Source organism: Lepidochelys kempii, chromosome 26 (assembly GCF_965140285.1).
Source record: "Lepidochelys kempii isolate rLepKem1 chromosome 26, rLepKem1.hap1, whole genome shotgun sequence".
NCBI classification, from domain to species: domain Eukaryota; kingdom Metazoa; phylum Chordata; order Testudines; family Cheloniidae; genus Lepidochelys; species Lepidochelys kempii.
In genome coordinates, this window is record NC_136405.1 from 10,635,760 (window position 1) to 10,662,950 (window position 27,191).

Genomic DNA, 27,191 nt, shown 5'->3' on the forward strand with positions numbered 1-27,191 from the left:
ACAAAGCACTTTCAGAAGGCTGCACACAACTCATTTCTTTGGCTCAGCCTTCCCTCAATAATTTCTCCACCCAAAGGTGCACTGTCCCAAGCCCACAACACACACACACACACTCTTGCCTGTGCACAACGCAATCGCTCAACACACGCACATGTATGCCCATATAGACATAGGATGTGCCTGCTCACCATGTACAGAGGTGGACGCAAGCAGACAAACAGAAAACGAATCAAGCTGGAAAGGAAGAGAGAGTCGTTATTTTTACTTGTAAATGGGAAGTGCTCAGATGGTAGCGGGGGCCATATAAGTAGATAGGTGGACATTGTAACCGAGCGCCTCTGAAAAGGTGTGAAAGTCTTTAACCTTGCGGACATTAACCTCTTGTAACAGCCTGCGGAGGCCTTGGCCAGTGTACTGGACTGGGCTTCAGTAGACCTAGGTTCTATCCCTGGTTCTGCTCCTCGGTGACCTGGGGTAAGTCACTTCACCCCCACGTGCCTCTGGTTTCCCATCTGTAAAATAGGGATCACAATACCGATCCCCTTTCTAAAAAGCATGAGACAAGAGGTAGATTTTATTATTACTGTTGCATAAAGGGCAAGAACATTCACGCCAACAGGAAATGACTTTTGAAATGTGACGGATGATTCAGCGGGCCTGAGTCCTAGGTCACTCACAGCAGCTTTACTTCGTTGACGTCAGTGGACTTATTCTCCATTTAGGCTGATGAGGTGAGAGGGGAATCACACCCAGAGAGTCAAACGGCTGCCACAAGCAGGGAACAGTAAAACAAACAGAGTTGCACTGTATATAGTCGGGATCGTCCATGCACATAACGACAATGCCATCTGACCTCCGATGCGGAGAGTGTGACGCACAGCTATTTAGGTGCCCGGATGACTGTCCCACAGATGAAAATAGAAGGAGCAGCTATACCTTTCCTCTTTAGGCAACGATCACCCTGGATTGGTATTCAACATTGCTGTAGCTCCTAGAGGGACCCATCAGGATCAGGGCCCTTTTGTGCCAGGAACCTCTTTACCATGCAATAAAAGACAGCCCAGGCCCCAAAGAGTTTGCAATCTCATTGATCTTTCAGATACGTTCTGTGTTGTGTGAGCTGTTCAAAAGGCAGACGGCACCTTTCGAAGTATCACCCAGAATAAATAGTTTAAAACAGTGGCTCTCAACCTCTCCAGACGACTGTACCCCTTTCAGGAGTCTGATTTGTCTTGCGTACCCCCAAGTTTCACCTCACTTAAAAAGTACTTGCTTACAAAATCAGACCTACAAGTACAAAAACGTCACATCCACACTATTACTGAAAAAATGGCTGACTTTCTCATTTTTATCATATAATTATAAAATAAATCGATTGGAATATAAATATTATACTTACATTTGAGTGTATGGTATGTAGAGCGATATAAACAAGTCGTTGTCTGTGTGAAATTTTAGTTTGTATTGATGTCACTTGTGCTTTTATGTAGCCTGTTGTAAAGTAGGCAAATATCAAGATGAGTTGATGTACCCCCTGGAAGACCTCTGTGTACCCCAGGGGTACGTGTACCCCTGGTTGAGAACCACTGCTTTAAAACAAATTTTGAAAATTCCCCCATCATGTCTGTGTCTTTTTTTTTTTTTGGACGGGTCTAAATGAAACAGTCCCATATAGAAACTAATCATTCTATTCTCTCATTTGTGAGACAGTCACTCCCACGCAGGAAAAAGGAAGCATATTTTGACAGATACTGCAGCCACTTCCTTTAAAAGCCTCTAGCCCGTTGGCTTTTCGCAGGCAGAGGGGACAGATAGCTGTTTCTGATTGCCTCAGGGCAGTCGATTTTAGGTTTTACTTAACTCTGTCGGAAGAGACCCACGATCCATGCTACAGTGGGCTTGCCCCTAATGGGACAGCCAATCTCTACCTGGGAGCTCCTCTGAATCCCATGTCGCTCTGTCACTATGTGTCTGTCTTCCTCTCTCCAGCTCGTTCCAGGAGCGTGATGACCGGTGATCCCATGGCGGCCTGCAACTGGACAGCCTCCCCCAACCTGCTGGAGCGGCCCCTGAAGATCGGCTGGCTCAAGAAGCAGCGCTCCATCGTCAAGAACTGGCAACAGCGGTACTTTGTACTGAGGGGCCAGCAGCTGTGTTACTACAAGGATGAGGAAGATGCCAAGCCCCAGGTACAGTGAGCCCACATTTTGTGTCCTTGGTCTAGGAAGGGTCCTGAAGGGAGCCATAGGGGAGATGTTTTTTTGGCAGGGAGGATGTAGCACAGAGGTGAGCCCTGAATATCCTGCCCCCTTCCCTACTGATATTACTATTTATTGTTACTTGTCTTTCCATAGCACTGAGGAGTCCCAGTCATGGAACAAGACCCCATTGTACTAGGTACTGTACGAACACAGAACAAAGAAGGGGTCCGTGCCCCAAGCTGCTTACAAGCTACGTGTAAGAGTTTGGAGACGTATTAGTGGTGGATACACACAGACCAATGGTGGTGTCCAAGGAAACAATGAGACAGTATTGGTCAGTGTGACAGGCAGCGGTCTTAGCACACCGGGGTGCTAACCGCTCTCAAGTGTTTTCTAGGCATTGTGGCAAAGGCGAGTTTTAAGGAGGGTTTGGAAAGAGGCTATCGAGTTCGTTTTGCAGGCGTTTAAGGGAAGCTTATCCCAGGCGTGAGGGGCAGGATGCAAGAAAGCACAAAGCTGCTTGTTTGAAAGTGTAACAAGTAGATGATGGAAGTTGGCACGGTGGGCTGATCCGAGGTGGGAGTCGATATTTTGATAGTGGGCATGGGCCATGAAGGGCCTGGAAGTGAAGACAAGCAGCTTGTGTTTGAGGTGCTAAAGAAGAGGGAGGCAGCGATGGCTGATGTTGTCCAAGCGACAGACTAGGAGAATGATCTTTGCAGCAGCATTCTGAGTGGATAGGAGAGAGGCAAGATTGCATTTGTCAAGGCCAGCGAGAAGGACGGTGCAGTGACTGAGACGTGGCCTGATGAGAGCTTGAACGAGAGTCTTAGCGGGGTGGATGGATCGGAAAGGCCATGTCTTAGAGACGTGATGCGGGAAGAATTCACAGGATTTAGACATAGCTTGCAGGGGAGGTTCTAGCGAGAGGTTGGAGTTGAAGCTGATGCCCAGGTTATGGTCCTGAGTAACTGGTAGGATGGTGGTGTTGTTCACAGTGCTTGAGAAAGGAGATGGGGAAGATTAAGAACACAGATTTAGCCATGTTGCATTTGAGCTGACAGCTAGAGATCCGGGAGCAGAAAGTTTCTATAATGTCCGGCTCCAGGTCCTGCCTGCAGGTTGTTCAGCTCCAGGGGTTTAAGTTCAGGCCAAGCCCTGATGTAGAACTCTGCTCTCCCTGGCTAAGAATTGGGGAGTAGGGGCAGGGGCAGGACCTAAGTAGATGTGCAGTGAGGCAGAATGAATTCTGCAGCTTTGTAGGGAATATATGGGGCCCATTTACAGAGCTTCTAGAGCTACTGGCACCCTGGGGTGTCCACCACCGCCGCCGTGGGCCTGGTCACCCAAGAGGGTTGGAGGGAATAAGGTGGAGAAGAAAAGGGCAAGAAATAGAGAGTTTCCAAAAAATTCAGGGCAAAATGTAGTCTGAATTTTGCAGAACAGGGATGACCCTTTAGGAACGGGATCCCTTGTGATAACACCATGTAATCTGGTGTATTCCAAGGCCAGGATATTTGCTCTTCAGAAATATATTCTTTCGTAGATCTGACTTATACTGATTTCTGTGGGCCCCAGCTCCCGAAGGGTTTATTGCGATAGTCACAAAATAGGAGGGACGCTCAGAAGGCCTGTGTTTATGCCTTGCCACTTATCTAGCATCCCTTTCCACCTCCTCACCTCCCCGCCCCCGCCACATCATTTGCAACACAGCTGAACGCACAAGAAGTGTTAACGACAGCTAACACTTCAGACAACCTTTAAAAAGCCGTGGCCACGTTTGGACAGCTAACGATTCACTTGCATGGCCGCATGCGGGGGTGGGGAGATTTCCTGCTGGTCCATGTAGGCTCAGCTCCCTTGACTTCAAAGGTTTCATCTGCTACTGCTGGTGGTATAAAGGGGACCAGCTCCAGTGACTTAGATGGAATTTCACCCACAGCTGCAAGACCTTTCCTTTAAAGGAGCTGCCAGACTCTTCCAAGCTGGGTCTCTGAACCTGCTTAAATCCCCTCTGAATGACACAAAAATGGATCACAAACTCCTAGGGTAGTAAAGCAGGTACATGGCCCTGCCTTCTTCTGTAGCTCCATGTCTCCTTGGGGGAAGGAAGATTAATAATGTAGAGCAATGGTGCCCACACCTATTTCACAGGAGGGCCTAAGCACAATCTTGAGTGGGCCAAACAGATTTTAAATCTCATTAAAATATGAATAGTCACCTATATTGATTTATATTTTAAAGTTCAGCTTGTTTTGTGTGTATTTAGATCGGTTGTTTCTATGTACAGTACTGTCTATTTACACACTTGCGTAAACTAAACTGATGTAAACATGACAACAAAACGCTAATGAATTGGCCATTAGTGTAGTGTGTTGAAGCAGGCCACAGGTCTTATGAAATGCTATGATGGGCCATGTATGGCCTGCGGGTCATAGGTTGGCCCCATCCCCTCTCTGCATGGTACCCTGTCTTCTGTCCCAATGGATACACAAGGTGTTTTGATCAGTCAGCTTTTAACATCCAGACTTCCTTTAACTCAGCTGCTGTCTCCCAAACATAGGCATAATCCCTGGTTTAATATGTTACACATGCCAGTGATAATGGCTGATCCACAAACAAGTAGAGCTGGTAAAAAAAAACAAACAACAATTATTTTGTGGAGGAAATTTAAAAAAACAAACAAACAAAACATTTTTTTTTCCATTTTGGACAAAATGTCCTGCAATTTTTCTTGTTGTTTTTCAACTGACATTTTTTTAGTTTCTGAAAACCATTTTTCATTCAACTAAAAGCAAAGCATTTTAACCCAAAACTGATTTTTTCCCTGGGTTTTCCCCCCAAATCCAAAAAAAACCCAAAACCCACTCTGCCTTTTTTGTGGGAAATTTCAATGACAATTACATCAAAAACAAAAAATTGTGGAAAATGTAAAGCCATTTTTTTGGTTCAGATTCCTTTGATGACAAAATTCCTGTCAGCTCTAGATATGAGCCTGCTACTGCTTCTAGCTAGAACACTAAGACTGGCAGAGCTACCCAGGGGATGTAGAGATGCTACTCCCATTAATTTCAAAGGGAACTATGCATCCATATTTCCGCTGAGAACCTCAGCCTGCAGCAGTAGAAGTTCACTATTAATTATTATTATTGGTATTACCATAGCAACTTGGTTCATTCTTTTAGCACTGCCAAGATGCTGGGTGCAATCCCCACATGTGGCCTGAGCAAAGCGGGCTACATAAGCACGTAATTAGCTAAAGCCCTCTCTGTTTCCATCCATGGCACCGCCTCCTACTCTTGCCCTCTGCAGCCCTATTCTGAGGCATTGCTTGTGCTGAGTCATGCAGTTATGTCTGCCAGCCGGAGTCCACATCCCTTTTTAGGTTGGACATGTGATCTGTTGATGTGGAAGTAAAAGTCACAAGCCAGATGATCTTGGTGATACCGACTGATCTAACTGCTGTAGCCTTTATCGTAATGGATGGTTTGAGCATTGGCCTGCTAAACCCAGGGTTGTGAGTTCAATCCTTGAGGGGGCCATTTGGGATCTGGGGCAAAAATTGGGGATTGGTCCTGCTTTGAGCAGGGGGTTGGACTAGATGACCTCATGAGGTCCCTTCCAACCCTGATATTCTATGATTCTATGATTCTTTATGGAATGTAACCTGCTCAGTCAGTTGGAGCTGGTGCTTCCCTAAAATCCACAGTGAGAGAATCCAGGCTAAAGGAGATGTTCCTCAAACCGTTTCACCTTGTGCCCAGCCAAAGGGATATTCGTCTTAAATAACTGGCTCGATGGTGGTCCTGCTGAGAGGGATCTGGGAGATTACAGTGGATCACAAATTGAATGAGAGTCAACCATGTGGTGCAGTTGCCAAAAAAAAAAAAAAAAAAAAGCTAATGTCAATCTGGGATATATTAACAGGAGTGTCGGAAGTAAGACCCAGAAGACAGGTTTCAGAGTAACAGCCGTGTTAGTCTGTATTCGCAAAAAGAAAAGGAGGACTTGTGGCACCTTAGAGACTAACCAATTTATTTGAGCATGAGCTTTCGTGAGCTACAGCTCACTTCATCAGATGCATACCGTGGAAACTGCAGCAGACTTTATATACACACAGAGATCATAAAACAATACCTCCTCCCACCCCACTGTCCTGCTGGTAATAGCTTATCTAAAGTGATCATCAAGTTGGGCCATTTCCAGCACAAATTGTAGGGAGCGTGGTCACTTTGGATGAGCTATTACCAGCAGGATAGTGAGTTTGTGTGTGTGTTTTTTGGAGGGGGGTGAGGGGGTGAGAGAACCTGGATTTGTGCAGGAAATGGCTCACCTTGATTATCATGCATATTGTGTAGAGAATTGTCACTTTGGATGGGCTATTACCAGCAAGAGAGTGAGTTTGTGTGTGGGGGGTGGAGGGTGAGAAAACCTGGATTTGTGCTGGAAATGGCCCAACTTGATGATCACTTTAGATAAGCTATTACCAGCAGGACAGTGGGGTGGGAGGAGGTATTGTTTTATGATCTCTGTGTGTATATAAAGTCTGCTGCAGTTTCCACGGTATGCATCCGATGAAGTGAGCTGTAGCTCACGAAAGCTCATGCTCAAATAAATTGGTTAGTCTCTAAGGTGCCACAAGTACTCCTTTTCTTTTTGCGAAGACCCAGAAGGTAATTGTCATGCTCTCCTAGGCACTGGCGGAGTAGCGTGTCCATTTCTAGGCAACACGCTTTCAGAAAGATGTGGACAAATTGGGGAGAGTCCAGAGGACAGCAACAGAAATGATGACGGTTTAACCTGGCCTATGTGGAAAAGTTAAAAAAAACAGCCGGTTCAGTCTTGATAAATAAGACTAAAGAGGGGACCTGTTAACAGTCTTCAGATATGTTTAGAGCTGTTATAAAGAGGGTGGGGATCAATTGTTTTCCATGCAGGTAGGGCAAGAAGTAATGGACTTCATCTGAAATAAGGGAGGTTTAGGTTAGATACTAGGGAAAACTTTCTAACTGTAAGGGTAGTTAAGCTCTGGAACAGGCTTCTGAGGGAGGTTGTGGAATCCCCATCACTGAAGGTTTTTTAAGGACAGGTTGGACAAACACCTGTCAGGGATGGTCTAGGTTTACTTAGTCCTGCTACAGTGCAGGGGGATGGACCTGATGCCTTTTGGAGGTCTCTTCCAGCCCGATATTGCTATGATTTTATGAGTATTGTATCTATCACTACCAACGTGGACCAAACAGGACCATTTTTAAATGGCTGATTGAAGGCTACTGCTGTCTTCGTTTCTAGGGCTGCCTGTTTCTGCAGGGAAGCACTATCAAGGAGTCAGTCAGCAACCCAGAGGAAGCGGGGAAGTTTATATTTGAAATCATCCCAGGTGAGCATCATGACACGACACAGATCTCCTGTCTGCTTCTTGTCTCATAAGGCTAGACATCGCATGCTTATGGCTTACTATGGTGCCCCAGCTGTAGATCCACCAAGCATGGGGGAGACTCACTGGGAGAGCTGGTTGAAAATTTTTTGATGGAACGGTTTTCTGTGAGAAAATGCAGTTTTGTCGCCATCTAAATGTTTTCTGGGAACAATTGATTGTGGCAAAAATTTTGATTGGAAAAGTGTCAAAATGAATGATTTTGGCTTTCTCGTCTCATTTCAATGTCAAAACATGTCATAAGATAAGGTAAAAATGTTTCATTTCAATGTTCTCATTTCATTTGACTTCCTGTTGGCTTTTATATGGTCTATATAATAAGATTCCAGGATTGTCACTCTGTGTGCCTGACTCTGAAGCCTAGAACGTCTGTTGAGTCAGTGTGAAACGATGGAAACTACTACAAACATGGTCCAGAGATCTTTTTTGTTCAGAATATCCCCAGGTTCAACCATCACTGGGATTTGCAGTTTGCAACCTTCCAGTTTTTAAGATCTCAGCCATTTGATATTACAGATTACACCCATGTGATAGCATAGGCTTTTAGCTGCTAGCAGGCTAATATTATTTTCAATCTTATATTTTATTGATATTTTATATTATATTATGGTTTGACATCGAAACAAAATGTTTCCAAATCAAAATTTTTCACAATTTCCATTTTGTGAGCAATTTCACAACTTTCAATTTGTTTCTGATTCAGAACAGAACATTTGAAATGTCAGGAAATTACGGAAATTCCATTTTCCAGCCAGCTGTACTCACCGGGAGATGAACTCCAGTGTCCTGACCAGTGCCTAATTTGGGTCTAATTAAAAATGACTAATTTCAACTGTGCGTGTGTTCTTCACTCACAGTCTTAAACTGATGAAAAAGTGCCACATTCCACTCCAGAGTTGGCTGCTTTTTACTGGTGGCTAAGGGATTCCTGTACAGTATACATAGGGCCTGATCCTCCTCTTATTTACACCAGGGTAAACCAGGAGTATCTCCTCTAAAGTCGCTGGTGTGATATTGTTGTGGTGGGAAGAGAGTCAGGCCCCAAATTTGTAAATCACTCTGGAAAATACTTTGGGAGAAAGTACCAGGTAAATACACCAAGGAGAGTGTTGAGAGAAAACAGGATACCTCTTCATTCCACTGTGACGTTAATTTTCTATTAGTTCATTTCCTTGGTGGAAAGCTTCAGTGATGGAGAGATGGTGTAAACAACGCGTCTCCCTGAGACACCACCTCATTTTACAGCCAGATAGAGATGAATGGGATAATGGGTTTTTTTGGGCCCATAGCACTTAGCTAAGAAATCAATAAGGGCTCGTGTCTTTGTTCCACCCCCAACTCCCTTTACGAGTAATTATTTTTGCAGGGGTCTCGGGAGACCAGAATCGAACAGGACAAGACTCCTATGTACTGATGGCCAACTCCCAATCCGAGATGGATGAGTGGGTTAAGTCTATCCGAAGAGTGGTGGGATCTCCATCAGGAGGTAAAGGGGAGCTGAAATGGCTCTGGGGGTGGCTTTTCAGTAACATCTTATGCTTCTGTAGCATAGATTAGGGGTATGGAACAGCTGCCATATGAGGAGAGATTAATAAGATTGGGACTTTTCAGCTTGGAAAAGAGACGACTAAGGGGGGATATGATAGAGGTCTATAAATTCATGACTGGTGTGGAGAAAGTAAATAAGGGAATGTTTTTTACTCCTTCTCATAAACACAAGAACTAGGGGTCACCAATTGAAATTAATAGGTAGCAGGTTTAAAACAAACAAAAGGAAGTAGTTCTTTCACAAAGTGTGGAACTCCTTACCAGAGGATGTTGTGAAGGCCAAGACTAACAGGGTTCAAAAAAGAACTAGATACATTCATGGAGGATAGATCCATCAGTAGCTATTAGCCAGGATGGGCAGGGATGGTGTCCCTAGCTTCTTTTTGCCAGAAGCTGGGAATGGGCAACAGGGGATGGATCACTTGGTGATGACCTGTTCTGTGCATTCCCTCTGGGGCACCTGACACTGGCAACTGTCAGAAGACAGGATACTGGGCTAGATGGACCTTTGGTCTGACCTAGTATGGCAATTCTTATATTTTTAACTTTCACCCAAGGAAATCAAAGTGTTTTACATATGCTAATTAAACCTTTCAACATAGCTGCCATGTAGGTAAATTGTTGTAATGGGAGTATGGAAGGGTTACATGTTATTTATCTTCATATTATTATTTATTTGTTCTGTGCAAGTGCTGAGGATCCCTACTCACAGATCAGGACCCCACTGTGCCAGGTGCTGTACAAACAGAGCAAAAGGTTGTCTCTGCCCCCAAAGAGCTTGCAATTTAAGTAGGGTGCTATGGACCTGATCCAGGTGTCCCATGGAAAGAGACTCCCATTGGCATCAGTGGGCATCCAGCCCTAGAGTAACTTCTAGCCGGGGCTCTCAGTGAGTCAGTGGAAGAGACAAGAATAGAACTCAAAAGAAAAGGAGGACTTGTGGCACCTTAGAGACTAACAAATTTATTTGAGCATAAGCTTTCGTGAGCTACAGCTCACTTCATCGGACGCATGCAGTGGAAAATACAGTGGGGAGATTTATGTACACAGAGAACATGAAACAATGGGTGTTACCATACACACCGTAACGAGAGTGATCAGGTGAGGTGAGCTATTACCAGCAGGAGAGCGGGGGTGGGGGTGGGGGAACCTTTTGTAGTGGTACTGATTCTCTTGCTCTAACTTCTCGACCACACTGCCTGTGTTCCATAGCCATCTGGCCCATTCTCGGCAGAATGTCGCAAGGTTTGTCTTCGTAACATGGGCATCCTGGTCATCTCCCCTCCCCCTGCTGGGTGCAGGAGGGCATTATAGCATCCGGTTCCCCACGGCCCAGCACCTTGTGCAGCTATTTATGCCCGTGCAAAGGGGGAAGTGGGGGAGACGAGCCAATTAGAAAGGTAGTGTTTTGTAAATTTGTCAGTGTTGTAGATACGCCCAGAGGCAAAGGGAGTATCAACCTCATCCACCTATCTTAAGGATTTCCAGGAATGCCCATCACTGTAGTATATGACCATTACAGTGCTTTATAATACTAACTATACATTTTTAAAAAAAAAGTAAATATTTTGCTCATGATCTTACGGCATTATTGACACTCTCCGCAAGTGACTTTGGAGCAGCCCCGGGGTAAAGCATACAACAGAGGAAACTTCTGTGGTGGGCTCAGATTCCTGGGCTGACGGGCTTTGCAATCAAGAATGATTCGTCTTCAGAATTAGTAGTGTTTCATACAGGAGTGAACTGAGTATCTATCAAGAGAGAGAGAGGCAGCATAGTCCAATGGACTGAGCACTGGACTAGAAATCCGGAGACATGGGTTGTGTTTCTGACTGACCTGGACAAATCTCTCCTCCTCTGTTTCCCTGTCCATCTTGTCTATTTAAGCCCTAAGCTCTTTGGGCAGGGACTGTCTCTCACTATGTGACTATACAGCACCTAGCAAAACAGAGCCCCGATCTCAGTTGGGGGCTTTCAGTGCTACGGCGATTCAAATAATAACTATACCCAGATGAAGACCTGATGTTAGTGGGTTGGCATTGATTAGAGCTTCTTTATTCCAGCCAAGCCGGTCACTCTGCTGTAGTTTAGGTTCATGTTTAACAGCCAGTTTTTCTATGTGCTCTAAAACCCACTCTGATAGTTTGGAAAGTTGCAGTACCATCAGTGGTTCAAAACTAGGGTCATTTGAGCAAGGATTTCTAAGATCAGCCCCCTAAAAAGTCACATGATTGCAAATAAAGACTCCAGCCCTGACGCTCATTTACACCAAAGGAATTGCACTGGCAGGGTAAAGTGGCCTTCAAGCAAGTGTAAATGCAAGCCCCAGAGTGGTGTAAAGGGGCCGCACGGTAAATGAGGATCCAGGCCTCTTTTCGGTGATGTTGACCCATACCATGTTATAAATTAACTCGGGGGTTAATGGATTCCCAAAGGGCAGGCTTGAGAATAGGACAGTCTATTTTGTACATCTGCATGCCTTAGGCTTGGGTTGCATCCCCCTTGAAAAATGCCCCCGGTGACTCACGCAGATAAGGCAGCTGTTTGTTAATTTGCTCCATGTTAAAAAGCAGAGAGGCTGCACTGAATGAAATGAAACCTTTCAACATGCCTCTGAGCCCCTTTACCAGCCTGACACCCAAGGAGCATCTCTGAGCTGGCTGACATGCTACCCGTGTGTCAGACGGAATGACGGATGTAGAGAGCCATGTTGGTAGAGGGTTGATTTTTATGATCCTCCAGGGTGATAACTGAATGGCAAATAATGAGTTACTAAGAAAAAGGAGCCATTTATACTTTTACTGAGTACAATGACAGGTTTATGTTCATTATTTAAAAGCAAAAGGGAGTCTTTTGTCAATGAAAAAAACACACCATAAGGCAGGTGCTGACAAGTCTTGCGGTTCCAGACAGGAGTATTTATGAGCATAATGCTGATCTGCAAGAGATACACAAGGATTATTTCAGCCTTCGGAACAGGAGGTGAACACATTGCGGGGCAAAATCTTGTAGGAGGCCGCGGGACCCTTTGCCATTAATATTCTGGAGCCACTTGGGTGTAGGGCGTCTCTGCTGTCATCATGCCTAAAGCCCCGAGGATGAAGAGCTGGGATGAGGGCTGCTGCATTCCAGCCTTAGGGATGGTTTTCTGCTGGGAGTTCAGGAGGAAAAAGCCTTTGCTCCGGAGGAAAGGTACTTGCCCCCTTTTTAAAAATACAGCTGACTGGCGGAGGACACATTAGGGATTAGGCTAGGGAAAGGCTCCCAGCCCAAAGCCAGCTGGCGCTGCATTACGAGGCTGTTTTTCCTTTGCCATCTTAGTTTTAAGACCTCTGTTTTACTAGTGATCTCTCGTCTCTGATTAAAAGAGGCAGTGAGGTCCAGCAGGGCACTGGAAACCAAGAATCCCTGAGCTCTAGCCTGGTTCTAACATTTGACTTGATGTTAACAGCTTGCTCGACATGGAAGGGCCCAGTTTTTAGAACTGCTGAGCCGTTGGCATCACCTGGAGTTAACTCATCGGCACCTCCATGGTGTGTGTCAGTGGCAGGGGGAATGAAGTGACATATCCCCAGCCCTCTTCATTTTTGCTGTTCTGTTGGCATTTTTCATATTCATTCCTCATCTCCCCCAGCATGTTTCTTACATCCCCATCGTGGCTGTATTTCAGGCTCCTCATCTATAAAGCAGAGACACTATTACTTAATACCAGGGTGTTCGGAGGAGGGGTTAGTTAACAGTTGTTTGGCACTTAGAAGATGTAAAATATTAACACTATTTGCAGGAAAGGGTTTAACACAGGTTAATTTAATTAATCGGAAGATGTTTTATTTTCCGTCATTTCTTCAGTGGTTTCTATGAGTTACCCTCTTAGATTTTCTCCTGATGTCTCTGCCATCAAACACTCAGGAGGAATGTTTGTAGCAAAGTGTTTGCCACTGGATATTATAAGACAAAGATAAAGCAAACTTCCACATGGGCTACCTCAATCTCCATATCCCATGGCATGTTAACGGTACCAGCTGGTTGCTGTGCAGTGCTGAGGGAACTTATAAACGGAAACATGCATAAATGAATTGAAACCGTGGCCTCAAACCCTGAACTTTGGGGAAGTTCAGAGCTGACTTTTTCTGCTTATCTGAGGGCAGGGATTTCCTTTAAAGGAGTTTCAGTAGAAGTTTACAACAAGCAGGCAGACAGAGCATAAACTGAGTTACATATAAGCATCAAGACGACGTCTCCATTGCACCCTTTGGTATACTGCCTGAAGCATCTTGCAGTGGCCACTGATACTAGGCTAGATGGACCATAGTTCTGGTCTGGTCTAGCAGTTTCTAAGTTTTGATGACACGGTGGGCCAGATTCTCAGCTGATGTAAATCAGCATAGCTCCATGAAAGTCAGTGGACTTTGAGCTGGGGATCTGGCCCTGTATTGTCATCTAGCAACCAAACCTCTGTTCAGCTTTGAAAGTAGCTCCATACAATGACAGTATTACAAGGGACCAGAGATAAATCCCACCGCTGCCTCTGGGCCTACCTCTATCCTTTACTAACAATACCCTTCTTCTGTCTAGTGGTATTTGGCCAGCGCTTGGCTGAGACTGTGGCATATGAACAGAAATTTGGGCAGCACCTGGTTCCTATCCTGGTGGAGACATGTGCAGAGTTCATACGCGAGCACGGCATGAATGAGGAGGGCATCTTCCGACTGCCTGGCCAGGACAACCTGGTGAAGCAGCTGAGGGACGCATTTGACGCTGGGGAAAGGCCATCTTTTGACCGGTAATCTTTATGTTTCCTGATCCCACCCAGCTAAGACCTTCGGGGTGCAGTCTGTCTATCTACTGCTTTTGTTAACTGAAGGCTTCTGGAAGTCACTGGCCTGGTTGATCTCTGTGGAGAAGCAAACAAGACCCTTCCCATTTTGCAAGAAAGATCATGCCCCCAGTTAGAAAGGAGGGTTCAAAAAAGATGGGGGTCAACTGAAAGTCAAAGCCTGGGCTGTTAGAGCAGGGTTGGAGGGATAACTGGGCACACTGGTCAGACAACAATGCTTATTGTTTTGGAAAAGAATCCCAGAAAGCTACCAGCTTCCCATGTGGGGAAAGGTGCTGGACTGTCCGAAATTCAGGTCCCCTCTTTACCTACAGAACACGCTCAGCAAACAGCCGCAGTGCAGATCTTTCCCATAAACTCTGCCTCGACAACGTGCCCCAATCCTGCCCGGAGGAACCACCTCTAGGGCGGAGTTTAGTCCTCATGCCCCATTCAGCCCTTGGCCCATCTGCTGAAACCACCAGTTACTGGTGACTGTAATGGGCAACTTGGGTGATGCAGACAAATGGCCACTAATGAGGGGTTTGGCTGAGACCCACAAACTCACTCCACAAATATCCCCAAATAGTCAGGAGATGACAGGAACTTTCAGGCATGGCTGACCTTTCCTTTTAAATGTGGAAGGACAGGTTAGCGAAGGATTTCAAGGAGGTGTTACCTATCAGCAATCACACTTTGCTTAAAAAAGGAGACCCTCATGTAATACTTGATCAAATTTTGGTTGTTGAGCTTTTTATGGAGCGGGTTGGATCTTGTGTAGGGGCCTCTGATGTGCAGGGGGTCAGACTAGATAAGATGGTCCCTTCTGGCGTTAATCTCTATGGTTTTGTCATTTTTCAAACTGGGATTAACAGAAAATGCAGAGCCGAGGAACTGAATGTTGTAATGAGGAGGAACCATTTTAACCACTCATTTCCCACCTGTCAAGACACAGATAGGAAACAAGGCCCCAAAGGGAGGGACACAGGGAAGCTGCCTGTGCTAGGAGTTTAACATGATATGCCATCAACTTCTTCAGCATAAATGGCGTTTTCTCTCATCTGCCTTTGCCATCAGCCATGAAAGTCTGGGTGAGGTGGAAGTGAACTGGGGGTTGTCATTAGGCTCAGTGGAGAAGATTCTGGATGGGTCTTATTTCATTCATGCTAAATCTTTAAGGATCCTATCCCTCAGTTGCTTTTCCCACTGATTCTTTCCTGCTTTCAGGTATATCCCACCACTGGTTTTCCCTTTTCTATTGCATTGAACACAGGCTGCTTGTCCTCACTGTCAAGGCCCTTCAGAGTCAGCCCTATCCCTTCATAGCATCTTTCGTTCACGGTTGAGCTGTTGACCCTTGCCTCTGACTTGCACAGGATGTTAGCGTCCATTGGCGACTTGTGAAATTTTCTAACAAGCACCACGGTGCTTTCTCCCATGCTGCCCTACATGCCTGGGAGTTGCTCCCTGTACACATCCATTAAGCTGCCTCATTACCCATCTTCAGATCCCTTCTTAAACCTCTCTTCTGCCCTGATGCCTATAAAAAAAACTTAACAGTGGCTAGGCTGCTGGTGTGCAGAGACCATGCCCTATCATGTTGACCATTGTTTCCTTGTACTTCCCCACCTGTTGTCTCTTGTCTTATATTTAGATTGTCAGCTCCTGGGGGCACAGACTGTCCTTTCATTTTGTGTTGGTACGGCACCTAGGACAACATGGTCCTGGTCCGTGAGAAAGGCTCTGGGGCACTACACTACAGCAGTACAGAGAATAATAAGAATGAATGACAAGGTGTAACGTCTGGTCCTGCCTCAGCATGGGGGGCTGGACTAAATGACTTCTTAAGGTCCCTTCCAGTCCTGCATTTCTATGATTTACCTCATTTTGAAAAAAAAAGGATTTTTCATACCACTCTCTGTATCCCCACCAGCCTCCAAACCATGTTCTGTTTCCTAACACAAAGTTCACATTCAAGACACTCTACCAACCACTGCAATCACCAATAAAGGGCTTCATTCTATATCTCAGCTCCCCTCCCTCCAGGTATGTGCTATTGTAGAAGTTATTGTAATAGCATAAACTGCTACCTTCCCTCCCTCCCTGCACTCTATCACACAGGCCTTGCAAAAAGAAAGGGGTGGGTTAAGGTTTCTGGGGCTCTCTTTATAAAGCTTCCTGATTTGACTCATTAGTTCCTAATTGAACCCCTTCCCCTCAGTGAGCTATCCTGTCTCGTTATCCCTAACCCTTCTCACCTGCTTGGAGATGGGGTTAAGCCCTCTGTGATTGCTTTTGATGAAGGATCTTGGGGCTGGGTGCTATATACACAAGGGCCTGATTCTCCATGCCCTGAGCCTGGTGCAGTCACATAGGGCAGTGCAAAATGTTGCTGACTTGGAACGTGTGTGACAGGTGTAAGCACTCCCCTGAGGTGCAGGGCACTGGGGGATCAGACCTGGCTCAGGGATTCTGATCTAGGTCCACTCACAATACTGGAAACAAGGAGGCGCACGGTTCTGTGGGCGTAGATGAATCTGTCTCTCTCTCAGACATGGCAGTGCCCCTTTCTCCACAGGCACCAGCCAGATCTGGGCTTATTTACCTGACCTCTGCAGCATCGGCACCTTGTTTGAGTCCTGCTCACATCAATGGCAACTTTCCCACGAGGACCAGGATTTAGGCTGATCCTTTCAAAACTGACTGCCGATTTTGCGAAGCTCAGCTTTGAGATCCCCTGAACCTGATTTCGGAGGGGCTGCTCCTGATATCAAACAGTGTTGCCAGGGCTCAGTGCTTCTGAAAATCTAGCACGAGCTATTATAAACTGAGCATCCAAAAAGGGAGGTGCCCCCAAATTAGAGCCCACTTAAAGTTTTGATTAATTTCCCCAAGGTGCAGTGCTGAGAAGTAAACTACTGTTTTTAGCAGCCTAGCCCAACACTTTAACCACAAGACCACTGTTCCTCTGGGGTGTTTTTCTTTATATAGAAAGGAAAGTTCACATAAAGGCAGTTAGGTGCACCGCAGCCCTTACACTTAGAATAATCCCTGGGCCAAGCTGACATCTGAAAGTCACTGTGTCTGTTGTGTTTGAAACCTGGCCTCCCTGGGTCTTGCTTGTTGGAGCAGAACAGCTCTGAGCTTCTGAATCATAACCTGGCCTGTCTGTGGCAAATCCTCTTGTTACAACCTGTGCTGGGTTCGCAGGAAGGTAAAGCCTTTTTGCAGGACAACGCTTTGCAATGGGACATGAAAGAAAAAGGATTAGCCGTTGTTTTCTCAGTGCCCTGTAATGTTGGTTTTGTATCAGAGGCTTTGGGATAAACAGTGTGTGAGTCCCTAGGGGAATCATTGGATGGTGATAACACTTTGCACTTAAACTGAGAATTTCTAAGCTCTTTACAAACACTGTGAGTGATTTGGCTCCCACTGGACCAATGGGAAAACTCCGATTGACTTCAATGGCACGGGTCTTGGGCTTGTCTACACACAGAAGTCATACCGCTTGAGCTGCACTGGTGTCATTAGAATGGTATAACCTGCATAGTATGGACTCATTTATATCTGTATAAAGGTGCTTATACCAGGATAACTACTCCTGCATAGGCAAGGGAATTAGCAATACTGGCAGAAGGCACCTTTGTACTAGTACAACTGAATCCACCCGAGGGATTTCACCAGTATAACATTAATGGTAAAAAAAAAAAGCAGCAACCCACACTAGTAGTTCTATAGGACAAAATCTGTGTCTCGACCAAACCCGAGTCTCACAGCAGTCCTGTGAAGAGCCCCAGTCCTGCAAATACTCACATGCGTGCTTAACTTTTAGCATGTGAGCCGTCCATTGGCTGATAGTGAAGCAGAGGGCTTTGCTTGTTAAAAAATATCATACCCCTGACCCACAGAGTTATGTCAGCAACAGCTCGAGGGTAGCTGCAGTTATACCCGCAAAAAAGCCCTTTCGCTTATTTTCTTTGGGGGACTGGTCTAAGCTCGAAAGCACACTTTAGCTGGTAGAGGTTCTGTTTGCACTGGGAGGGTTTGCTGGTACAGCTGTCCCAGGAATTCCTTTTTAGTGGAGACACGGCCTAAGCGTTGACAGGATGAGGCATTAGGTAGGTAGAGAGGCAAGACACAGAGTGGTTACGTGACTTGCCACAAGGGGTATGTCGACAGAACCATGGTAGCATGTCTTAGGGTCCAGGTCAACAGACTCAGGCTCGTGGGGCTAACTCAAAACCAGCCATGGTAGACTTTGTGGCTTGGACTGGCGCCCAGGCTCTGAAGGCTTAAAGCCCACCCTGCTCCCTAGACTTAAGAGCCCGAGCGTGTACGCTGCTATTTTTAACACCATTAGCGTAAGCCCAAGTGTGGTGTTTTTAACACCATTAGCGTAAGCCCTCTGAGACGCGCGGCTGCGGGCTGCTGCTTGCTGTGTAGACGCACCCACAGTGAGCCAGTGACAGCACCAAGAATGGCACCTGCTCTAAACCCCTGGTCTAGACGATGTTTGAGAAGGATGCGCTTCGCCACGAGTGGATTTGAAAAGAAGATCTAGAAACCTCAGTATAAAGCGCATGCGCACCCAATGCCATGTTTATAGGGCTGCGCTATCTGCAGCAATAGGAAATCAATCCTTCAGCCTGTATGTGGGTCAGGACTCAAGAGAAAACAGGTGTTACCATTTCTCAGCTTTGATCTAGAATCTGCAAAGGCATGTTGTCAAAATCTCAGGTCTTGGCGGTGATTAGATGACAGTTAGGCCACCTAGATCACTGATCAAAGCAAAAGGACTAAGGACTAGATTCTCCATAGACCGCTCTCCTCTGTTTTTAGCAGAGCAGTGCTCCCCTCCGCCTCCTCTTACTTTAATTCCTGGGACGGACTGGGGAAGACTGGCTCTTTTTATATAACGACGACAGCAACAACTTCAGTCTCCTTTCCAAGGTCTATTTTTTTTTTTTTTTTTTTTGGCACGGTCATCTTTGCCAGCACGGGACTGTGGCAAGGTGCTTTTTAGAGGAGCGTTGATGCCGAGCAGGCAGGTGAAACTCATGATATTTTGTTTTGATACGGTCTACAAAAATGGTGGCCTTTAAAGCATTTCTCAGTGAGTGAGTGGTCGGCTTTAAAGAAAAAAACCCAACAGCCTAAAAAATAGATGACCTGGTGGATACTTGCCAGCAGATTGTAACAGTTTAACAACTTCAAGGTAGGTCAAAACAGAGACCTATCTTGACAGTGTCCTTTTTGACAGAATATAAACTATATGGTATGCAAAGCTGCAAACATCTGTCCTCGCAGAACATGGTCAGTAATTGCCGTGAACCTTAAAAACCCAGACAAGCTTTGCCAACTCTGAATGGAAAAGGCCTGCCAAATATGTGAGTGCTAGAAAATATTTGCCTGTTAAGTAAATGCATAAAAACACCCATCACTCAAATGTAGGCTAGGAAAACACTACCCTGATTATGAATGCTGGGAAACCACCAACGCTATGGCCGAGCAGAACGATCTGCCAAGCATCCACTTCTCTTCCACTGTCTCCCTTAGTCCCGTCTCAAAGCAGTGGGTGCTGTCTGGGGTTCTCTGCCTGGTGTCCCCCACTGGTGGCCTGCTCCTACAATTTTAATTTGTCCCCACTCTTTAATTGTCCTCTTGTTCCTTTGCGGCCCCTCTCCTCTCCTGAGGGGGAAGCTATTGTTGCTCAAAATAGGCACCTTTCCTGAACGCTAAATTCACTCAACCAAGATGAACAAAACAGATGTATGGTTCCCTGGCCAACAGCGTCTGAGTCTCAGTTGAGTGTATCCTTTTATTCCAATCTCACCATTTATTCTACAGCGATACAGATGTACATACGGTGGCATCTTTGTTCAAACTCTACCTGAGGGAACTCCCAGAGCCGGTTGTACCCTGGTTGCAGTATGAGGACTTCCTCCTGTGTGGAATGCTTCTGAATGCCGATGAAATGAAGGTACCCATGACTGTGCATTTATTCCCCCCCACGCCTTAAAAAAGCACTTGTTGGAAATTGAAGTGCTTTACGAATCAAAAGCATCTACAATTCAATGCTTAAACACAATGGTGATGGATGTGCGAGGTAGATAGATTAGATAAAGGGAGGCGTATGGGAATAGATATATAGAAAAGAAGAGACACAATTTGGGGCAGGGACTGTCTACTACTCTGTGCAGTGCCTAGCACAATGGGGCCATATTTTTGGTTGGCCCTTAGAGTACTACCGCAGTAAATATAATTAACAACAACCCCGCTGGTGTAACTCGACCAAGTTTGGGGTTCACCGACGGCCATGGACTTACACGGGGGACAAATTTGGTGCTTAACAGTCTCAGAAAAGTAGCTGAGAAGATACACTAGCATCCTGGCCAGTATTGGTGCCCTAGGGAAAGATACTCTTTGCTTTCTCCCCTTCATCCCTTGACTCATCCACCCTGCAGGCCCCACCTTGGTATTGTCACTTCCAGCAGAAGAGTGTCTGTGTGCACACTCAGCTGCATGTTCGAGGGGTTTGTGCGTGACTAACTGGGTTTTAAATCCAGAATGTGTCTTCATGTCTGAATTGCTGTTAAAATAAGTAAACTTAGCTCCCCAATCTGACCACATGGGCTTACCTATCTTAAGGTTTAGCTGTCAGGGGTGTGCGAATCCTGAAAGCTGCCCCGTCTCTCATATTTCCTTTTTTAGCTGAGTCCCTGCAGTAAATGATCAGTGCAAACAACTATCAGAGGAAGGAAGTGCAGCATCCTGCAGTGTCACTCTGAGTAGAGATGGTGGTCGGCGGGTGAGCACGAAAGGAGATGGGGCAAATGCAGAGGTTGAGAGAAGCAAAGAACAGATGGGAACCATGGTTTGGGGAAATATGAGTGAGTCATTGGGATCAGAACTTTCTTAGCAGCTGGCCCCGCAGCAAGAAGCTCATTCCAAGAACAGAGAAGAGTTACTGGGGGTGACATGTCAAACAGATGACTTCAGCCTTGCTCTCTCACAGAAGCCACACATCCAACCAACCAGCCATTGTGTGTTGCTACCTGTGGGGGACTGAGGGGAGATCTATATATATAGACGCTGAGAACCCATGGGTTTCTTTTAACATTCCAGTCACTCAGATAGAAACATAGGAATCGCCATACTGGATCAGACTAATCAGTGTTGTCCATCACACTAACGGGACTATGATAATGTGTGTGGTGTAAAACTTACCTTTAGAGATAGTCAGAAAAGATCAGGTTGACATTTCCTTTGACTTTTAATTTGTCAATGGAAGTTTTTAGTTCATTGGGGCAGAGCCTTTCTTTTTGTTCTGTGTTTGTACAGCAGCAAGCACAATGGGGTCCTGGTCCACGGCTGAGCCTCCTAGGTGCTACCACAATTTTGTTCCTGTCTTTTGGACCACTCTACACAAGAGTAAGGCACATCTGTTAATCAACAGAGTGTTCTCAAAGAGCTGCTGTGTTTCATCCCAGTGGTGGCTGCATTTCAGTGGTGGGTGCTTTCTGCAGGTAGTTTCACTTTGGGATCACCCACGCCATGTGATAAATAATTTGACACAATAAATGTAAGAAGAACATGCTAGGTCAGATTCTGAAAAGAGCTCAGCACGTTTCAGAGTGGAGTGCTTCTGAAAATCTGGCCACTTATTTTGCGGCTTTAATGGGAGGTGAGATCTCTTGAAAATATGGCCCCGACTGATGATTCAGCCTCTTAGAAAATCTTGGCCGTGTCACGTATCAGGGCTTCTAAAGAAATAAACATGTGGATTTAGTTCCAAAGGCGAGCAAGAACTGAGTGGAGATACCACACCAGGATGTCGTTGGAGAAACTGGGCAAATTCACAGATCGTTTGGAATTCAGATAAGTTTATAAGCCTTTACAAAGCAATTTTTAAATTGTATTTAGGGTCATCAGGAGCTAGTGAAGCAGCTGTCCGTGCTTCCCCGAGTCAATTACAACCTCCTCAGTTATATCTGCAGGTATGTGCTCTTTCATCCTGTACAAACAGCCCAACTTGCATCATGGTGCATCTGGGGATCTAGGCCTTAGTCTCCAAAGGTGAAACTGACACTTGTGCAGAGAGCAACCACTAGGCTGCCTTAGGCTCCACTCTGGTTCCCCTTAAAACTTCAGGGAACTAAGCTCTTTTGTGACCCCCTGCACAAGGCTGAATTTCTCTGTAACTGGACAGATGAGCTGAAGAGATCTGAACAAAATTGTCTACCAATAAATCCCAAACCATGCAAAACTCACCTGCTTTGGTTTTTTCTTTTCATTTTTCTTTTCTTTTGCAGACTTGAAATTCAGCTCAGGTGCAAAAAGACAGGTTCTCACCAACCTCCTGGATCCAAATGTCCCAGGACACTGGGAGAGTCTGAAATCTGAACCTGAATCTGAATCAACACACTGCAAAGGCCTGAACCAAAATCTCAGATCTGGACACTCCCGAACTTTGGGTGGTTTGTTACCTGGGTCTAGATTTTCTGGCTTGAGCAGAGATTCACAAACCCTTTTGTGCTTTGAGTAAACATGAGCCAGTTTGTAGATTCTCATAAAAAACTACCTGACACATGGTTTCAATTAGTTTTAATGAGAAACCTGTTAAAAATTCAGGGGTTGTCACAAATTTTGCTTGGCCCAAAACTGAGAGGGAAACTCTGTGGGTTAAATCATGCCCTGGTGAATGGAGACATAATTTTATGCTGGATGCAGTAATTTGTGGGTGAAATTCTCTGGCCACTGTTATACAGGAAGTCAGAATAGATGCTCCACAGAACAGATGATCAAAATGCCCCCTTCTCACCTTAAAGCCTATGAATTTACTGACCTCAGTGAGCTCAATTTGGCCCTGTATGTGCGCTCCCATGTCTAGCACATTGAATCCACGAGAGTCAGAATCAAGGACAGTATTTAGCCAAACTCTTGCACAGTGAAACTGTTGAGTTTCGCCCCACCCCAGCCCTGCTTGCTGTCTCATTTTTCTTTGGCAACATCATTGAGGATCAAACCAATCTTTGTTTCTTTTTGTTTTGGGGGGGGATACAACTCTTTTTCTGCTTGACAGATTTGGCTTCTGTAGAGATGCCTAAAAGACAAAGTCTCAGTGTGCTCTGAAATAATAAGGGGCCTGTATCTATGTTTCTGTCCCTGCGGCCTGGAGCAAGCGCTGGCTGGATTATTAGGATTTTATAACACCTTTAACAGCTTTATCTTCAGACTGTTTGTTTTCCAATGTGGAATTTTCCCCCTTGGATTCCGGCAGGTTCCTACATGAAATACAGCTGAACTCCAGTGTCAACAAGATGAGTGTGGATAACCTGGCAACAGTGATTGGAGTGAATATCATCAGGCCGAAGATAGAGGACCCTGCAGTTATTATGAGAGGTACAATGGAATCCTGTAACACCATTGACTTAGGCAGTATTCAAGTGGTATACAGTATTAGGTGGTATTCAGGTGATCACTGTATCCAAAGGAGTAAAACAATGAACTTCCTAAGTCAGACACAGTATAGAAGCCAAAGCGCCATCTTGCCTGGACAGAAAACATTCTACCTGGTATCTCAGACCACGGCAGGTCAATCAGGCAACAAATGGCCCTACAATAATAATACCTAGCTCTTGTATTGTGCATTCCATCCATACAAGGGTGGGTAAGCAATGTTCTGGGCCTTAGAAAGGTGTGGAATTCTTTCGTACCTTTGCAACCACACAGGGAACTCCAGAAAATAGTCACTCAAGATGATCCAGACATTTTGACCTCTCCACTGAACTTTGTGGCCAAGGGGAAAATGCACCAGAACTAATAGGGAAATGCTTTGGGTGTATAAGATTTGCTCACTCCATAGAGCTAAGAAACGGTGACCACTGAACGTGAAGCTTAAGTCCCACGATTTTTACAGGGAAGAATTTCACACAAAACCCAAATTCCACTCTCTTTTTAATAATGTGCAGTGAATGCTAGGAAGGAAAGAAGTTAGGGTTGAGTGCCTGATTTAAAATAATGGTATGTGTGAGTTCTCCCTGGGCGCTGTAGAACGTGGCTCTTTTCTATTGCAGGCACCCCCCAGATCCAGAGAGTGATGACTGTGATGATAAGTGACCATGCCAAGCTCTTCCCCGTGTCCAAAGATGAGCCCCCTTCTCCACCCGCCACCCAAAGGAACGATTCTAAGAAGATCCAAGTGCCACGCAGTTCCGTGGGCTGGGATGCTGCAGAAGATCCACCAGCATCCAAGGCAAATACTGTAAACCAAGGCCCAAGGGTAAGACTCGATCCTGTGAGATAATAATAATTCCCAGCTCTTTTAGAGAACGTTTCAACCATGGGATCTCAAAGTGCTTTATGGAGGAGGTCAGTATTATTATCCCCATTGCACAGGTGGGGAAATTGGAGCACGGAGAGGTGAAGTGACTTGCCAATGGTCACCCAGTAGGCCAGTAGCAGAGTCATAGAATCATAGAATATCAGGATTGGAAGGGACCTCAGTCCAACCCCCTGCTTAAAGCAGGACCAATCCCAAATTTTTGTCCTAGATCCCTAAATGGCCCCCTCAAGGATTGAACTGACAACCCTGGGTTTAGCAGGCCAATGCTCAAACCACTGAGCTATCCCTCCCCTGTAAAATTCAGCGCTTCCCCATTGGGGAATCGAACCCCGGTCTCCCGCGTGACAGTCTCCCTGTAATATGATTATAACTACATTTGGTTGGAAAATGGGTTTCTTTTAGATGAAAAATTTATACTTTTCATTGAAAAACTACAAACCAAAAAGTTTCCAGCAAAAAATAAAAAGTTAAATTTTCAGACGAAAATTTTTTGGTTTTTGGCTAGAAAACTAAAAAAAATTAGTTTTCATTTTTTGACAAAAAGTCAAAATTGTCCCTTGAAAGCAGATACTTTCCACAGAAATTTTAATTCAGTGGAAAACCCACTTTTCCAGAGAAAATCCTTTGACGGAAATTCTTTTTACGAGCCCTACTTACAATGTCCACTCATCATTTCTTAACGAGTTATAAATGAACTTGAATATAAAGCATGGCTTTACTTTTGTCACCACAAAGTCATTTGAACTGTCATCAGTACAGTCATCTTACTGTGTGTGAATGAAAATGGAATTACTCTCTCATATTCTTGGCTCTATTTTCAGAGAGATGACCTAGATACCAGCAGTCCCACTTCTTCCAGAGCAGCAGTCAGACTGGGCGCATCTCTCGAAGATGATGTAAACCAACCCAAAGATTTGTTGGAAATGTGGAAAATACAGTCCAGGAAAAGAACTCAGACCCTTCCTAACAGGAAATCCTTCCTAACTGCTTCCTCTCAGGGGGAGAAAGCCAGCAGCGATAAAAATGACATATTCAACAATGACTTTTGGACATCTTCAGGAAGTCAGTTGTCTCCTACTTCCCCGACAGATGGACACAAAAGAACATTGTCTCAGGATCTTTTTAAGCTGCTCGACCTTCACCGGACTTCGACCTACGACAATGTCCCTACCTGCCAGGCAGAGCGTGGGGAGAGTGCTTGCACAGTAAGCAGCACCTCCAAGAAAGATTTGTTAGCAAACCAAAGCCCCAGCCTTGTGCCAAAGGAACTATCGGGTCCAAACATCGGTGCTGAGGACTGTGGCTCTGGTCAGGAGAACCTGGAGGCCCTTCGAAAGGTGACCCTGGGGCTGAAAAAAGAAATGGAAACGCAGAAAAAGGACTATGAAGAGCAAATTAAAAGGTAACTGATGGTTTGCAGTGTTCTGGTAGACGTGTTGGTCCCAGGATAGTAGAAAGACAAGTTGGGTGGGGTAATAGATTTTATAACGATTTTTAGAAGTTGGTCCAATAAAAAATATGACCCACCTCACCTCGCAAAGGTAAATAATTCTCAGTGCTGCATTCAGGAGAGTGTGAAAACCTCAACTCGCACTGTTATAGTATTATATCATAAAGGGTTAATTACTAGTGTTACTATAGCATCATATAATACTAATGACTGATTTTATTGTAATGTATGATAGTATTAATACTATATAAGATTAATTTCTGGTATTACTGTAGTATTCTGTAATTTCTAATGTTACTATCATATACTATTGTAGCAGGGGTCTCAAAGTCTGGGCCCGTGGGCCATCTGCGGCCTGAGAACCTCCCCAGCAATTTTGGGGCTGGGTCTCTCCCTTGGCCCTGCCTGCCACCCCTGGGCACTCACCCCCCACGTGCAATTTACAATGGCCCGGGGCCCCGCCCACCACTGGCCGTGCAGCGGAGCTAAGCGGCTTCTGCCTGCTTGCTCCATGTGTCTGCCGGCCCGTCCCTGTGGCCCCGGGGAGGGGCGGGGCAGGGCGGGGCTGTCCCTCCGCACGCTGCCCCTGCCCCGAGCGCCCCTGCGGCCAATGGGAAGCTGCGGGGGCAGTACCTGGGGGGCGGCAGTGCACGGAGGCCCCCCCGGCCCACCCCGCCTTGGAGCCCCACATAAGCCCCGAGCCCCTCACAGAGCCTGCACCCCCGCCCTGCCCCCTCCCCGTATACCCCCTCCTGCCCCCAAACTCCCTCCCAGAGCCTGCAACCCCACCCCCTCCTCCTGCACCCCCACCTCCTGCCCCAGCCCAGAGCCTGCACCCCAGACCGCCTCCTCCACCCAAACTCCCTCCCAAAGCCCAACCTCTCACCCCTTCTGCACCCAAACTCCCTCCCAGAGCCTGCACCCCAATCCCCTACCACAGACCTCCTCCCCCAACCAAACTCCCTCCCAGAGCCTTAGGCAGGTGGGGGGTGGAGTGTTGGTGGGGGCGGGTTCTGGGCGGCATGAGTGACATTATTGGCCCTAAGGGAGGATTTGAGGACTGACGCTGGCCCTAAGGTAAATTGAGTTTGAGACCCCTGTATTATAGTATCATTATTATACGTGAGTTATTACTACAGTATCATGAAGTAGTGATTACTTACATTACTACAGTATCATATCATACACTTAATACTGTTAATTACGAGTGTTACTGCACTATCATATGGCTGTAATTACTAATGTTTCTTTAGTATCATATTATTACCATATTAATATTAGGCAATATTAATTACTATGGACTTGGCCATTATAGAGATCGGGGCCAGCCATGAAACTTGGATTTGGAACCAAACTTCTGCAGTTAAGGGTGGCTCTCATGTGAAATATTGGTT

The 27,191-nt window shown here is 45.7% G+C and overlaps 1 protein-coding gene across 2 annotated transcripts in view; it reads left to right on the top strand.

Annotated features, from left to right (window-relative positions):
- Window positions 1–27,191, top strand: part of ARHGAP25 (Rho GTPase activating protein 25) — a 46,562-nt gene that overhangs the window by 15,131 nt on the left and 4,240 nt on the right. Inside the window, exons 2-10 of one of the 2 annotated variants that reach the window (XM_073324890.2) lie at window positions 1,990–2,189; window positions 7,494–7,581; window positions 9,005–9,124; window positions 13,762–13,969; window positions 19,850–19,982; window positions 21,926–21,999; window positions 23,283–23,404; window positions 24,079–24,284; window positions 25,169–25,749. In XM_073324890.2, coding sequence (XP_073180991.1) covers window positions 1,990–2,189; window positions 7,494–7,581; window positions 9,005–9,124; window positions 13,762–13,969; window positions 19,850–19,982; window positions 21,926–21,999; window positions 23,283–23,404; window positions 24,079–24,284; window positions 25,169–25,749 — 1,732 coding nt within the window. Of the gene's footprint in view, window positions 1–1,989; window positions 2,190–2,352; window positions 2,398–7,493; window positions 7,582–9,004; window positions 9,125–13,761; window positions 13,970–19,849; window positions 19,983–21,925; window positions 22,000–23,282; window positions 23,405–24,078; window positions 24,285–25,168; window positions 25,750–27,191 lie in introns of those variants that run through there. The other variant, XM_073324891.2, reaches the window with a different exon arrangement.